The sequence below is a fragment of the Pristis pectinata genome, chromosome 15 (genome assembly GCF_009764475.1).
Source record: "Pristis pectinata isolate sPriPec2 chromosome 15, sPriPec2.1.pri, whole genome shotgun sequence".
In the NCBI taxonomy this organism is placed as follows: domain Eukaryota; kingdom Metazoa; phylum Chordata; class Chondrichthyes; order Rhinopristiformes; family Pristidae; genus Pristis; species Pristis pectinata.
The window spans coordinates 22367163-22381287 of NC_067419.1; the positions used below are offsets into that span (position 1 = coordinate 22367163).

Below are 14125 nucleotides of genomic sequence, written 5' to 3' on the forward strand. Positions count from 1 at the left end.
CATCAAGGCACTCTTCTATTGCTCCCTGGTGTCAACACACTCCCTCTAAAGGCCTCCTGAATTCTATAAACATATTCCAACCAGGGTAAATTGTTCAGAAATTGCCTAGGGTTCCAATGTTACATAATATTTCTTCATCTTTGATGAGCAAGGTTTTGTTTCATCATTGTGTACTCAAACTCTGTTAGGCAGGTTGCCTGCTGTTTTTCTTCCTCCCACCATTGTGTGCATGTTACATAGACAGAAAATATAGCCAGTATCCACTACTCAGGAGAATTCATTAGATAAGAATGTGTTTGATATTAAATAGTGTTCCTTTTGATAAGGAACACCCTTTCCTTTTTATTTTGCATAAAGCACAGGTTTGTGCTGAAGGACAATCCTACTGGAACAAGCTGCCCACTGCTATCTCACCAAAGTTTGAGACCTTTGTGTGAGTTCAGGTGGGGTGGGGTTGGCAGTTTGAGGGGTCTGTCTGGTTTGCAGGGGGCTGTGTGGGGATTGTCTGAGTCTAGGTGGGGTGAGGTTGGGAGGGGCAGGAGTCTGCTTAAGTGGGGTGTGGTGATCTGGGTTTAGGTGGGGTGCCAGTGATAGGGGGAAGGCTTCTGAGAGTAGGCAAAGTGAGGGTAGTGGGGGGAGGGGTCTGTTTATGTGGAGTCAGGGTGATGGGATGATCTGTGGAGGTGGAGTGGGGTGCTGGAGTCAGGGGTCTGTTTCTAGGGGTCTGTTCAGGTGGTGACGGGGGTTGGAAGGGCTGAGTGTTGGCAGAGTCGGAGAGTGCAGGAGTGAATCTGGGCAGGTAATGTGTGAGTCGAGGCAAGTCTGGATGGGGTTTACACGGTGGGTGAGAATAAGCAGGAACTGGGGGGAGGGGAGTCAACAAATGTGTACGTCCAGGCAGAGTTAGGAGTGCTCAGTGTCCATGTAGGGGTGGGGGTGGAATGTTAGGGAAGTGGTGAGTCTGGGCTGTGTGAGATATTGTGTTTGTCCAAGCAAGGTGGGGAGGGGATTATGTGAGTCTAGGAATGTTATTGGGGGGGGGGGGCGGTGGGGGTGGTGGGAGAGGTGGCGGGTATTGTACGAGTCCAGACCTGGTAGGGGGTGTCCAGGTAGGTTGTGAGGATTTTGCAGAGGGGAGAGATGATAGAAGTTTATAAGATTATATGAGGCATAGATAGAGTAGACAGCTGGTATCTTTTTCCCAGTGTCCAAATATCTAATACTAGAGGGCAATCATTTAGGGTGAGAGGGGTTAAGTTCAAAGGAGATATGCGGCGCAAGTTTTTTTACACAGAGTGGTAGGTGCCTGGAATGCGCTGCCAGGGGTGGTAGTGGAGGCAAATATGATCGAGGTGTTTAAGAGGGTCTTAGGTAGGCACATGAATGTGCAGAGAATGGACGGATATGGACATTGTGTAGGCAGAAGTGATTAGTTCAGTTAGGCACTTAATTACTATTTAATTAGCTCAGCACAACATTGTGGGCCAACGGGCACGTTCCTGTGCTGTACTGTTCTATGTTGAGAATAAACTCCAGCCTGTGTCTTCATCCAGCATGAGAAACTAGGTCCAACAGTGAACCAAGTAGTTGTGGTTTGGATATTATTGAACATAAAGTGGCCTTGGAATATGAAACGGCTCTGTGAAAATATCCTTCCACGAATGAATATTGGGATTCACTTTCTTCATTGATTAGGATTATAGATATACACAGATCATTTTCGGGTCCACATGATAATAAAATATGCATAATCCAAGTTTGCAAAGGAAGAAGGTTAACTGAGTGAACAAAGCTATGGCAGATGCATTTCAATTCAGTTAAGTGACAGTATATCCACTTTTGATAAAGTAAAAATAAAACAGACTTTTTAAATTAGAGAGGTTCTATGAAGGAGTAAATAGATAATGTGAATCCAGGTAAAACAGTCAATAATATCTGGTGCAAATATAAATGGTAATCAAAAGGGCTAATGATTTGTGGAATGGGGCTGGAATACATTGGAATCAAAGTTATGCTTCAGTTGTGCAGAGTGCTTGTCACACCACATCTGGAGTGCAAAATGAAGAATACACTCCAGTCCTGTGAATATTGCATGGGGATTATGAAGACAGATTGCCTAAACTTGGTTTCTATCTGTAAGAGTTTAGGAAGTTGAAGGCTGATTTAAAATTGCAATATGATTTAGTAGTTATGTATAACTGTATGCAGTAGCTGTAATTATATGTTATACTAGCGGGTTACAGTGTGCAGTGCTATGTTGTACTGCCCAGATACAATGTGCAGTTGCTTTAGTTATGTGTTGTACTGCCCAAATACATTGTGCAGTTGCTGTGGTAATGTGTTGTGCTGTCTGAACACGGGGGTGCTGTTGCTGTGGTGTTTTCCAGCATCTGCAGGTTTTTGCATTAATGCTGTGTTTATTTATTGGGTTGTCCAGTCACATTGTGCAGCTGTTGCGTTTTTTAATTTGGTTGGCCAGGTCATAGTGTTCACTTGCTGTGATTGGATATTGGATTGCCCAGTTAAGTGTGTGGTTGCTATGGCAGCACGTTGGACTGCTTGGGCATTGTGTGTACTGTAGTTGCTGTGGATATATGTTGGATTGTCAGACAATGTGTTTTGATGCTGAGATTACATCATGGTTGCAGTGATCAGTCGCTGTTGTTGAAAGCTGGATTGCCCAGACTAAGTGGTCAATTGCTGTGCCAGTATACCGGACCATAAAAGCATAGTAATCAGTTGTCGTGGTTACACATGGATTACCTACATGTGATGTGCACCGGCTGTGGTTATATGAAGGGTTGCCTGGGTACAGTGGGAAGTTGTGGTTATACTTTGGACTATGTGCAGTTGTGGTCCTGTGCCAGGTTGTCAAGGCACAGTACAGGGTTACTGCAGTGAAGTGTTGGACTGCCTTGCAGTGGAGTACAGCTACTGTGAATATGCATTGGATTGCCCAGACACATTGTGCTGTTGCTCTTGCTAAACCTAGGGATGCCCAGGAACTGTGTGCGGTTGCTATGGTTATCAGTTGTATTGCCTGGGCAGAATTTTCAGTGGCTGTTGGACTGCTCTACATAGTATGCAGCTGCTTTGGTTATACATTGGATTGCTGAGCCACACATTTCGGTTACATTTTGGAACGTCTGGGAAGAGTGTGCATGTGATGGCTATGTGTAAGATTCTCTGGGCCCAGTCTGCACTTGTGCTGTTTATATCTTGGATTCCCTGGACACTATGTGGTTGCTGTGGTTGTCTTGGATTGCCTTGGCTGTGTGCCATTGCTTCTGCTGTGGTGATATGTTTGTCACCCAGTCATAGTCTGCTTTCACTATGCTCAAATTTTCACACTGCGCCACTCACGCCAATATTCTTGCTGATGTGATACTCATTGTCTCAGAGTCAACTGAGTAAATGTTCTCTTTCTGTTTTTCAGCCGGAAGCTCAATGTGCATACGTTCTTATAGTCACTGCCGTGTACTGGGTGTCTGAGGCAGTTCCACTTGGTGCAGCAGCAATGGTTCCTGCTTTCCTCTTTCCATTGTTTGGGGTGTTAAAGGCCAGTGAAGTAAGAAAAGATTCAATTCATGTCTTATGTATTTATGTGTGTGCCTGTTTATACCATTGTAGCAACAATTACTCATGAAAGCAAAGAGGTTTTGCACATACCAGGTGCAATAACAATTTTCCCAATGATTATCCCAGAATAGCATCTGAATTCCATATTGTGTTCCCAACAATTAACATGAATATTGTGTCACCCAAGTTCAGAAAATGAAAGTGATGCCACATAGTGTCCTCAACAGTGATAATGGCAGGAACAAATGAGGCAACTGTGTCAGGTATGTGAGTAATATTGAAATGATACCTTGGATTTGCTGTGGAAACAGAGACAACATTGACAGAGATCCCAATGAACAAGCTGCGTGCAGAGGTTATGTGGTATATTACACTTGTTACAATGAAAAACAAGGACTGTCAGGGAATAATACAGAGAGCATTGTGATGTGCACCAGTCAGTACTATGTTGAAAAGGAAAGTGATGCTCAGAGAATATCGATGGTTTGTGGCGACTCACCGTCTAGTCGGGCGAACCGGCTCGGCAGTCGGGTCGCGCGGCGTCGGAGCGACGAGGCCCAAGATGGCGGCGGGCCTCGTCTTTCCGAGCGACGGGGAGAACCCGCGCGCGGCAAAGTCCTGATGACATAGGACTTACGTCATTGCCGGTTGTTTTGGGCGGGAACATTCTCCCTTAAAGGGCCCGCGCAAGGCGGGAAAATAAACCAGTTCTGTTTGGCAATCCTCCGAGTAGAGTCTTGTTTTATTCCGCGGTAGCAACCGCTACAGGTTCAACATTTTCATGTATCTAATGAGGAGTGAGACGTATCAAAGGACATTACGGTATGGTATAACTGAGAGTTTTCCAGCTGAAACATTTCAAGAATTGTTAAAGTGAATGATGGTGCTATATTAGAAAGAGCCACAGTGAAAGGAATAAGATACATCACTGTTGTAGTATGCAGTTGGATATGTTAGCAATGTTTTTCAGATCATCATGTTAAGATAAGATAAGATAAGATATTTTTATTAGTCACATGTACCTGTACATCGAAACACACAGTGAAATGCATCTTTTACGTGGAGTCTTCTGGGGGCAGCCCACAAGTGTCGCCACACTTCCGGCGCCAACACAGCATGCCCACAACTTCCTAACCCATACGTCTTTGGAATGTGGGAGGAAACCAGAGCACCCTGAGGAAACCCATGCAGACACAGGGAGAACGTACAAACTCCTTACAGACAGCGGCCAGAATTGAACCCAGGTCTCTGGCGCTGTAATAGCATCACACTAACCGCTACACTACCGTGCCTACTGAGGGAAGTGTCTTTTGGGGATCCAGTTGAGGTCAATTGAGAATTGGTCTTTTTTTCTGCTATAAGTTTCTATAGTTCTCATATTACAGTGATGAACACAAGGTACTTAAGAAGATATTACCCTAGAGGATTTAGAATACATCAAGTAATTTTGAAATGAGCACAGGAACAAAAGAAATGGACATGAAGTATGAAGGTTGTTGAGAGTTGTCCAGTAGCAATGGTAGAAAAGAGAAATGATTTGTGTGTGATTACTGATGATTCCCTAAAATTCTCCCTTCAGTGTGAAGCTAAGGCATGGTAACTGCAAATTATTGTTCAGCTTACATTTTGAATGTTACAGAACTTACTTTTAAATGGACATTGATGCATTGGTAAAGGTTTGGACAAGAATGATCAAAGATGATTATGACTCAACGTACCCTGAATAACAAAGAGAAACTTACAAACTGAACTCTTTTCCAAACAGCCAGCAACTAAAATCATTATTTTCAGAGGAGAAGTGGCACATGATTTTAAATGCTGATTTTTATGAATGGCAATGCTGATAGGAATGGATATTTTCACAAAGGCAAGGTTTCAGCATGTGGCAGCAGTGGAGGGAATTAATACAAAATTAATCATATTCTAGAATGACTAGAACTTCAAAGGAAATTTCTGCCCAAAAGTGAAATTCAGATTAGGGATTGGATAAAATATTATAAAGTTACAGAGTGATCAAATTATTGTTCCTGATGTTGAAAGTGATATTGAAAGCCTCAGCTTAAAAATCCAAGGTATGCTAGTTTTTTGGGAGCATTAAAATGTTATTAGGCCTTCTCTTTTGGAGGCAGAATGCATGATGATGTGTGGAGACAATAGCATGAACCAGCCAAAATCTCCCCACTGCATTAACAATTCATTTCTTATCTTCAAGATGATGTCAATAAGTTGCGTTCTCTATTTTGCATTCACTTCATATTGAACAGAAAAGATAATATTCTGTTCCACAGCAAGAATGCTTTCTGGACATAGTGTACCTTAGTTGTAATCAGTTTGTATTGCTTTACATGACAGCCTTACACCTTCTTGGCTCAGAAATTCGAGTGTACTATAATGCACAAGATTGAATTATGATGGTAAGAGTGTGGGTAAATGCCTGAGCTGATGTAAAATGACCTGGAAATGTTAATTATCAAGTTTCACTCCAGTTAAAATTAACACTGAAAACTCACTACACTGCCATGATAGTGTGCGACTGACGGGATGTAGAACCTGATCTCGTTATTTCTTTGTATTCACTCATAGAAATACATGAAATACATGCTGCTGTGTTTGGAATAGAGATGACAGGTCTCCATGAGTAGGGGCCTTGTGTCTCAGCTTCCAACTTAACCAGTTTCAGAACACTAGGCCTGTCAATTTTCTCACAATTTGCTCAAAAGTCTTGGTTTCATCATCCTGAAGGCTGCATCGCTCATGCATATTCCATGCATGCTTCCGATCCTGACCACAGTCTCAGCATTGCCATAGATTTGTGTGGCAGAATATCCAACACCATAAAAGGATTTGCTTTACTCCTGGTCAACCACATTCTATCTGTGGCTGGTAAATCTGAACCAGGAGAGAGAGAGAATCTCTTGAACAACAGGAGAAGCATTCTTTAAAAGTTGCAAGATTTGTCTGGAGGGTCTCTGCTGCAAGAGACTGGAGTTGTTTGATGCCTTTTGGTGGATTAGTAGCTTCTGATCTTGAGTCTTATCATAGTGCATATATGGGTAATGGCTGTTTATAAACTGCTTCAGGACTATAACAAAGCATCATACTGTAAAAACATTGTTCTTTTCAAAGCTTGTGCCCTGAGGTCTGATGTTTTGTTCTTGTCAGGTGAGGTTTGCATCCCCTTCAGATAAAAGGGATCGGTTCCTCTTGTGCTACCACCAGAACCTGCCACCCACTTTTACTGTCTATCAGCTATTACACTCTCTTCAAGCATTTTTTAATATCTTGTGGAACTGTAAACGTTTCTGTCAGCTGGGTCAGTTGCACTAATGTTATTAGTCTGAGATTATTGTATAAGGACAAAAAGAACAATGAGGTTGAAGTGTGGAGATAATGTTCAGAACATCTGGATCTCAATCCACTAATTAACAGTCCAGTTGTTGAAAAAAAACATGAATTCCTGCTCTTTTCACAACCTATAGTCAACATTCTTCCCGATTTCAGTGATTCTATAATTATTGGTTAAATAAAAGAATAATTTCAGCATCATGCAACATTGCATCCAGTAACTGATAAGCTTCCACTCTATGCAAATATTGCTGACTCCAGTAACAGACAGAGTTATGTAATGGTACTCAGCTGTGTGGGTGTGCACACTATTTGATTTTTGCTCCAACATTCATTCCTTATGAAAATTGAGACTAATCTGGATCTGTCAGTTACTACTTCCAATGAGTACTGTGGCTCTATTATTAATTAAATGTTCACTTCTCACTCCAACCGATTTAGATTGGTTCACTCATTTGTGCTTTGTGTGTTTGTGTAATGCAAGGATAAAGAAACAATTTGTTCTTTGTATATTAAGCAGCTCATGGACGTAGAGTGTTAGGAGCCTGTGTCGAAGTTGTTGTAAATTTTGTCTTGGTAGGGGTGAATTACGGATTGTGACGTATTGAAAATTCCGTACACTGAGAGCAACACTTAAGCACCTGTCTTTTAGAACCTGTCACATCCAGCATACTACTGCGACTTGCACTTTCTTCCATCTGCAAAATTATATTTGTAAAATATACAGTCATGTTTAAAGAACATAACTGATTTCCATTTATTTGTTTAAATCAAGGTACAATGAGCCCAAGGATAAGTATAGATTATGTTTAAAAGAGTGTGAGTTTTCCACCGGCTAATGCTCTGTGAGCAATTAATTTTGAATGCTAAGAAAGCTTTTGGTGTAAGTTGGTGTTAACCTAATATGCTTCAGATTCTTTGTTTCTGTTCAGATAACTTGTGTAAAGGCAATAATTCATTAATAAATCCACTGCATTTTGCACAATCTGTAGAGCCACCACTGGGTTACATGGTTCTGCTGAGACACAGTATTTTAGTCTCGTGTTCAGTGTCCACTGAGTGAAAATTTTATGTCGTGTGGACTTTGGTGAGTAAGGACAATGATGTAACCTTATATTTAAACAATTATACCAACAACTTGAATTCAGACAGGCTTGGCAGGGCAGGTGATGTGTTGCAGCTGCATGACGTGGGAGCTGATGGAAAACTTTGTGATCCATGGCAACTGTAACTGTAGTATGTGTCTGTAGCTCAACATGATGAACTGGAATCTGATACTTAAACACTGCAATAGGCAGGGGGTGGCTAATATTTAAATAATTGGTTTGAAGCTTTCAACAAATATTTGTTACTTTAAGGCACAAAAAAAACCAAACAGGCATGGCTAACAAAATACGTTGAATTTAGTATTAGGTCAAGGGAAAAGGCTTATAATGTTGCCAAAATGATCAGTTAGTCTGAGAATTGGGAACATTTCAAGATTCATCAGAGGAGGAAAGAATAGTTGATAAGGAAGGGGGAAGTAGAATATGAGCGTAATTCTGAAAGAAACACAAAACAGACAGGACTGTAACTGCTTCTATAAAAACATAAAAAGAAAATGATTAGCATATGTTACTGTGGGTGCTCACAGACCAAGAGAGCAGAAATTATATTTGGGAATGAGGAAATAGTGGAGAAATTCAAGTATTTTGTATCTGTCTTCGCAGAAGAAATCACAGAAAATCTCCTGGAAATAGTAGAGAACAATAGGTCTGGAGTGAATGAGGAACTCAGAGAGATTGGCATTAGAATATACAATAGCATTGGAGAAACTTAGGAGACTGAAAAGTTGAAGAGGTGACAGTGGAGAAGCCAAGGACATGGCAGATGGAATGTAATGTGGAGACCATCCACCCTGGTAGAAAAATAGAAGTGCTGAGAGATTGAAAGATGGTGATGTTCAGAGAGACCTCTGTGCCTTTGTACATGAATCAGGAAAAGCTAATGTGCAGGTACAGCAAGCAATTCAGAAGGCAAATGTTATGCTGACCTTTGTTATAAGAGGATTTAAGTACAAGAGTAAATATCATACAATTATACCGGTTTCTGATGAGATCGCATCTAGAATATTGTATACAGACCTGGTCTCCCTCTCTCTACCTGAGGAAGAATATTGAATAGCGGAGGAGAGACAAAGGCCCAAATGGTCTACTCCTGTTTCCATTTCTTGGTTACTCCAGAGCTCTTTGTTGGTTAAGTGCAAAAGAATAAGTGAACAATCGAGTTGATGTGCTATAGAATTGCACCAGTAACAGGATTAAATGTTACTTATTGTGAAAGAAAAAAAGTCAAATTTTGTAATGGCTGATCTCGCACAGCAGTCGTTCTGAAGAGCACAGTTCACTGTTTCTGCCCCTTACCTAACTTCTACATTTACATATGATTCCCATTCATTTAATTCCTATCCATTTCCACCCAAAATCATTACACCTTCATGATGATCCAATCCCCCTCTTTAACTGATAGTCACTTCTCTCTTCCAATCTTAACAGCCTCCTTTTTCTCCAATGTATTCAGTTGCCACTTGCTGTACAGTTTTTCCCTTTTCTGATAATCTAACACTTCTTGCCTTTCAGTGTCATTCAGAGTCAGACACGGTGCCCAGTCTAACCCACCCCATGCCCTACACTCTGCCCTTCTCTTACTACACTCACTTGCCTTCTTGTCTTACATCCGGCTCACCTTCCATTCTCTCTTCTTCCACAAGTTCTTCACCCTCCTTTCTCCTCTTACTTTGACATCCATTTGCCACTGCCCATTCCTACTTCTTGAGAGAGCCAGAGTTCCCATCTCCAACATACAAAGGCAACAGCCACAGCCATCAGTGATGGGAACTGCAGGAAAAAGAATTGTGTTGCCTGTTCATTACATTTACTAAATGACTTATGAGCTCTGTGTATGTGCGGGGGGGGTGAGGGTGGGAGGGGGTTCGGCTGAGGGGCTTTGATTGTGTGAATTGTGTCACCAAAGCTCTGTCAGAGTGAAATGCTGACAAGTGGTGTGGGTGTGATCAGTCTGAATCTACCCTAACCTTAGACACATCCTTGCTTTGTCTGAGACATTAGGATGCGAGAAGATGAGTCTTTAATAGCAACTATTATTAACCTGTGCATTCAGCCCTACCTGTTAATGTGCCTTTTCCTGCTCTTGTTTTATAGCTTTCTAGTTTCTTTGACTTTTTAGTATTTGTTCCAGCTCACTGCCTGAAATTCCAAAGAAACGGGGAAGAGGCAATCAGCAGTATCAGCAGGAGGGCAAGATGATGACTTGACTGAGTAATTTCCAGTCTGTTTTCTTAAGTTACCAGATTGGTGTTTTTGTTTCTTAGGGTGTCAAATGCCTGACAGCATCTGCAGTGTGCAGCAAGGAGTGTAATCTACATTTTAATTTCCAGTTGAGTTCATAGATATGCTAGTTAAGAATATTGCTGTTTCGTGCTTGATCCCTGAGGAGTGTACTGTCTTACACAAAACCAATAATCAGACCCAGCTATCTCTCCATATTTATTTCTCCATTATTCCTCAAGGTTTTCTCCTGGACTCAACTATAAATTGCCTGTAGTGCTTATATTCTCTGCCCAAGTATTTGCCATTCTTCTTGTTTAGTCTGTATAGAAATGCCTTGAATTTGGCGAGTGACTGCAGCTGCTGAACAGTTGGCTGATGAATGATTTGTTTCTGGGCCATTGCTGGGAATTTCTGTTGCTCCTGAGGTCCAAGGTACCGAGCTCTGCTGAATTAGCAATATGCTATGTAAAGTATTTCCTTTATGCACTCTTGTGTAGGTCAAGGTCTGAGGCATATCCTTGGGTTGGGTGTTGGAGGAAAGGGGAGGGAAGAGTGTGGTTGGTAACTGCAGAAATGCCCTAGGGATGTTGGAGGTAAATTGAGGATTGGGCTATGAAATAAGTAGGTCAGGTCAAGGATTGGTACAGGGCTTGGTGCAAGGGACAACTGGGGGTAGAGGGAGCAGCAGCTGGTGGGCAGGTTGTGGTATTTGGATCAGGGAGTACAATCAGTGGTTGGTGGAGTGGTTGATTCATGGGTGTGATCATCAGTTGGGGTCAGGGTTAGGTTGAAATATGCAATGGGGGCTGGCTATTCATGGCTGCGGGTTCAATTGTCATTTGAAGATGGGTAGAGGAGAGAAAAGAATCCTCCTGGATCTGTGAGGTACAAAGCACTGCCGCTGCTGGGAATATGAACTAAAAGAGAGTGCTGCAGAAGCCCAACGAGTCAGCTGGAATCTGTGGAGAGGGAAATACTGAATTAGTTCAGAACTGGTCAGAGACTGAAGAGAGTGGAAAAACACTTTTGCACACAAGGTTAAGTGTGAGATTCTGTATGTTTAATAATTTTGATTGAACTCACTTGTTGATTGAACCACAAACAAACTTGTCTTGCAGCACATGGTCTAAGTAAGTGTCACAGTTGTAATACTGAGACACTCCTTCAACAAAACACAGGACTCACTGATTTCTGATTCCTGCTTCCAAATTTGTGTCTCCTCACAATTCATAAGTGTTCACAATGAAAGTGATCCCATAACTTTTACACTACTTCACTATACAAGACATTTTTTTTTGTGTTGTTGGAAGTTTTGCCAACATATTGTAAGTTCCTGAACCCATGTCCATTATGAATCCATCGTTATTCACTCTAAAATAAAACATTTCTCTACATGTTTTTTATGAACTGAAGGACTTGTGCACTGTCCCAGCTGCTAGTGGACGTAGCCTTAGTCTGAACTGCCATTTTTGCTTCTGTCCTTTCTCTTGTGCTTCTCCGGCCAAGACTGATGTCACACCAATGTGTGCAAGGTTTGCTGCAACTTCAATGAATATTTCATTTAATGGCTGCATCCTCAAACTCATCAAACCAATGGCAATGGCTTTCTCAATGTGATTCCTGTGCTGCTGGACCCATGGAGGGCTCTATTGAACACATTAAGCTTCGGCAGACTACAGGCTTGTTGCAGCCTGCAGAACTCAATCCGAATTCTCCAACTTTAGATAATTCACCCTTTCTTTCTGTTTGTAACAGAACTGACCACTTCTGCCTGTCATCTTTTTGGCTCAGATTAGCTCTGTTGAGTAGCAGTTTAGCACATTAGCAGCCTGTGGCAATTCTTCAGGATGCAGAAAAGCCTTCACTAGAGCCTTAGCCCACATAGCTTTTCACAGCTGATTGTGTACAATAATTCAATGATCTCAGATAAGAGTTACTTCAGCTGAGCTACGTTAGTTGGAGCAGGGGTATTGGTAAAGGCTTTTACCTGAACTAGGTGTAGTCTTGGGCATCCACGAGCTGTCTGAAGCAGTGTACTTCATTTACCAAGAAAATACACTTACTTCTCTGTAAACACAGGCCTGCCTTTTCCAGGCTGCTCCAGGTTCCACCAGTATTCATCCCTGGAGGCTCCCCTAATCAGGATATTGTGCAATATCAAGTATACAGGAGCCCTAGGAATGCAGCAACCACTCTATGGTTCTGTGAAAGATAACAGGTGCAGACAAAACTCCAAAGGGTGGTCAGGTATAGTGAACAAGCTCTGGTTGACAATCAAAACCCTCCTGGACTGTTCTACTAACGCTATATGTTGACATGCAGAACTTGTATCTAACTTAGTGAACTGCTGCCCTCTAGTCAAAACTGCAAATATGTCTTTCATTCAAGGAATGAGATGCTGTTTCATGGACAAGGTTTGATTCACAGGTGGTTTGTAATCTGCCGATTCAGAGTACTCCACTGTCACATCAGTAACTCCCTTCAAAATCCATGCTGGCAGAATGCGAGGAGACAATCTCTGATTTGTAAGTTGAATGGTGCAGAGTACTTGGGGAATGTAGCACTGTCAGAGGTGCCATCATTTGGAAGAAATGTTAAATTAATATGCCAGCTCCTTCTCAGGTGGACATGGAGGATCCCAAGGCACTTTTCAAGAAGAGCAGAAAATTCCTAACATTCTGATCAACATTTATTCCTCAACGGCATCAGTAGGAAAAAACAAGCGGTCCAGCACATTGCTTGTTATGTGCAGAGAGCCTGTTCTATTTCTTTACATTACAACAGTGCTCCACTTCAAAAGTGCTTCACTTCAAAAGTGCTTCATTGGCTGTAAAGTGTGTTGGGTGATCTGAGGTAGTGAAGGGTGGCAAGTGATTTGGATATCTCTCATTCATTGTTTAGTATTTGTTACATAACTAATATCATGTGTGTCAGGATGAAGAGGCTATATGGGTGATATGATGTGCTAAATAACACTGTGGCTAACATATGATTACCTCAGAGAGTAGAGCCTGGGCTTGGTTCCCTGGTCTGGGCTGAAGCTGGAGCAGCAACAGTGGCATTATATTTAAACGTGGTGTCCATGTCAGGTTTTGCACCAGGACTGTCTCCCTGCACGTGTGGCAACAACAGAGGGAACTGTGTGCATTTCCCCCCTGCAATTCTACAGTCTTATAAACTTGATGAAAAACACCATGATGCTGGAGGAACTCAGCAGGCCAGGTAGCATCCGTGGAGAAAAGCAGGCGGTCAACGTCCTGCTATTCTCCATGGATGCTGCCTGGCCTGCTGAGTTACTCCAGCATCATGGTGTTTTTCATCTAGATTCCAGCATCAGCAGTCCTTTATTTCTATAGTTTTGTCAACTTCTCCAATTGTGGAAGCACAAAAGGAGCAAGCACTAACGCAAAGCTCTGACAGACTGTTAGCATGGGTGAAACTGTACTCCACTCCAAGGTCTAACTTTAAAATGAGAATGATAGCTAATGAGGGGGAAAACACAACCTTGTGTTTATTTGAATTCTTATGTTTAAGAATTAACACGTTCTTACGTTTATCAAGAGGGAAATGGACAGCTGATGTTTTGGATTGAGATCCTTCATCAGATTCGACCCAAAATGTCAACTCTTCATTTCCTTCCACAGATGCTGCCTGATCTGCTGAGTTCCTCCAGCAGTTTGATATTTGCAAAAGATTCCAGCATCTGCAGTCTCTTGCATCTCCATTGAACTACATGATTTTTGATGTCATTAGGTGCGTGACTGACACCAGGCAAATGTTAGACCCACTAAAGTGAGCTGTCCACAGAAGTGCCTGGACCAATTTCCCAACAGCTGTGATTTCACCCAGAAGTGATCATCTTTATCTTCACA

General features: G+C 42.0%; 1 protein-coding gene across 4 annotated transcripts in view; it reads left to right on the forward strand.

The window, feature by feature from the left end:
* LOC127578277 (solute carrier family 13 member 4-like) overlaps positions 1-14125 on the forward strand; it is a 60957-nt gene that overhangs the window by 14261 nt on the left and 32571 nt on the right. For 2 of the 4 annotated variants that reach the window (XM_052030083.1, XM_052030084.1), the window contains exon 2: positions 3437-3568. In XM_052030083.1, coding sequence (XP_051886043.1) covers positions 3437-3568 — 132 coding nt within the window. Of the gene's footprint in view, positions 1-2987; positions 3081-3100; positions 3177-3436; positions 3569-14125 lie in introns of those variants that run through there. The other 2 variants (XM_052030085.1, XM_052030086.1) reach the window with 2 other exon arrangements.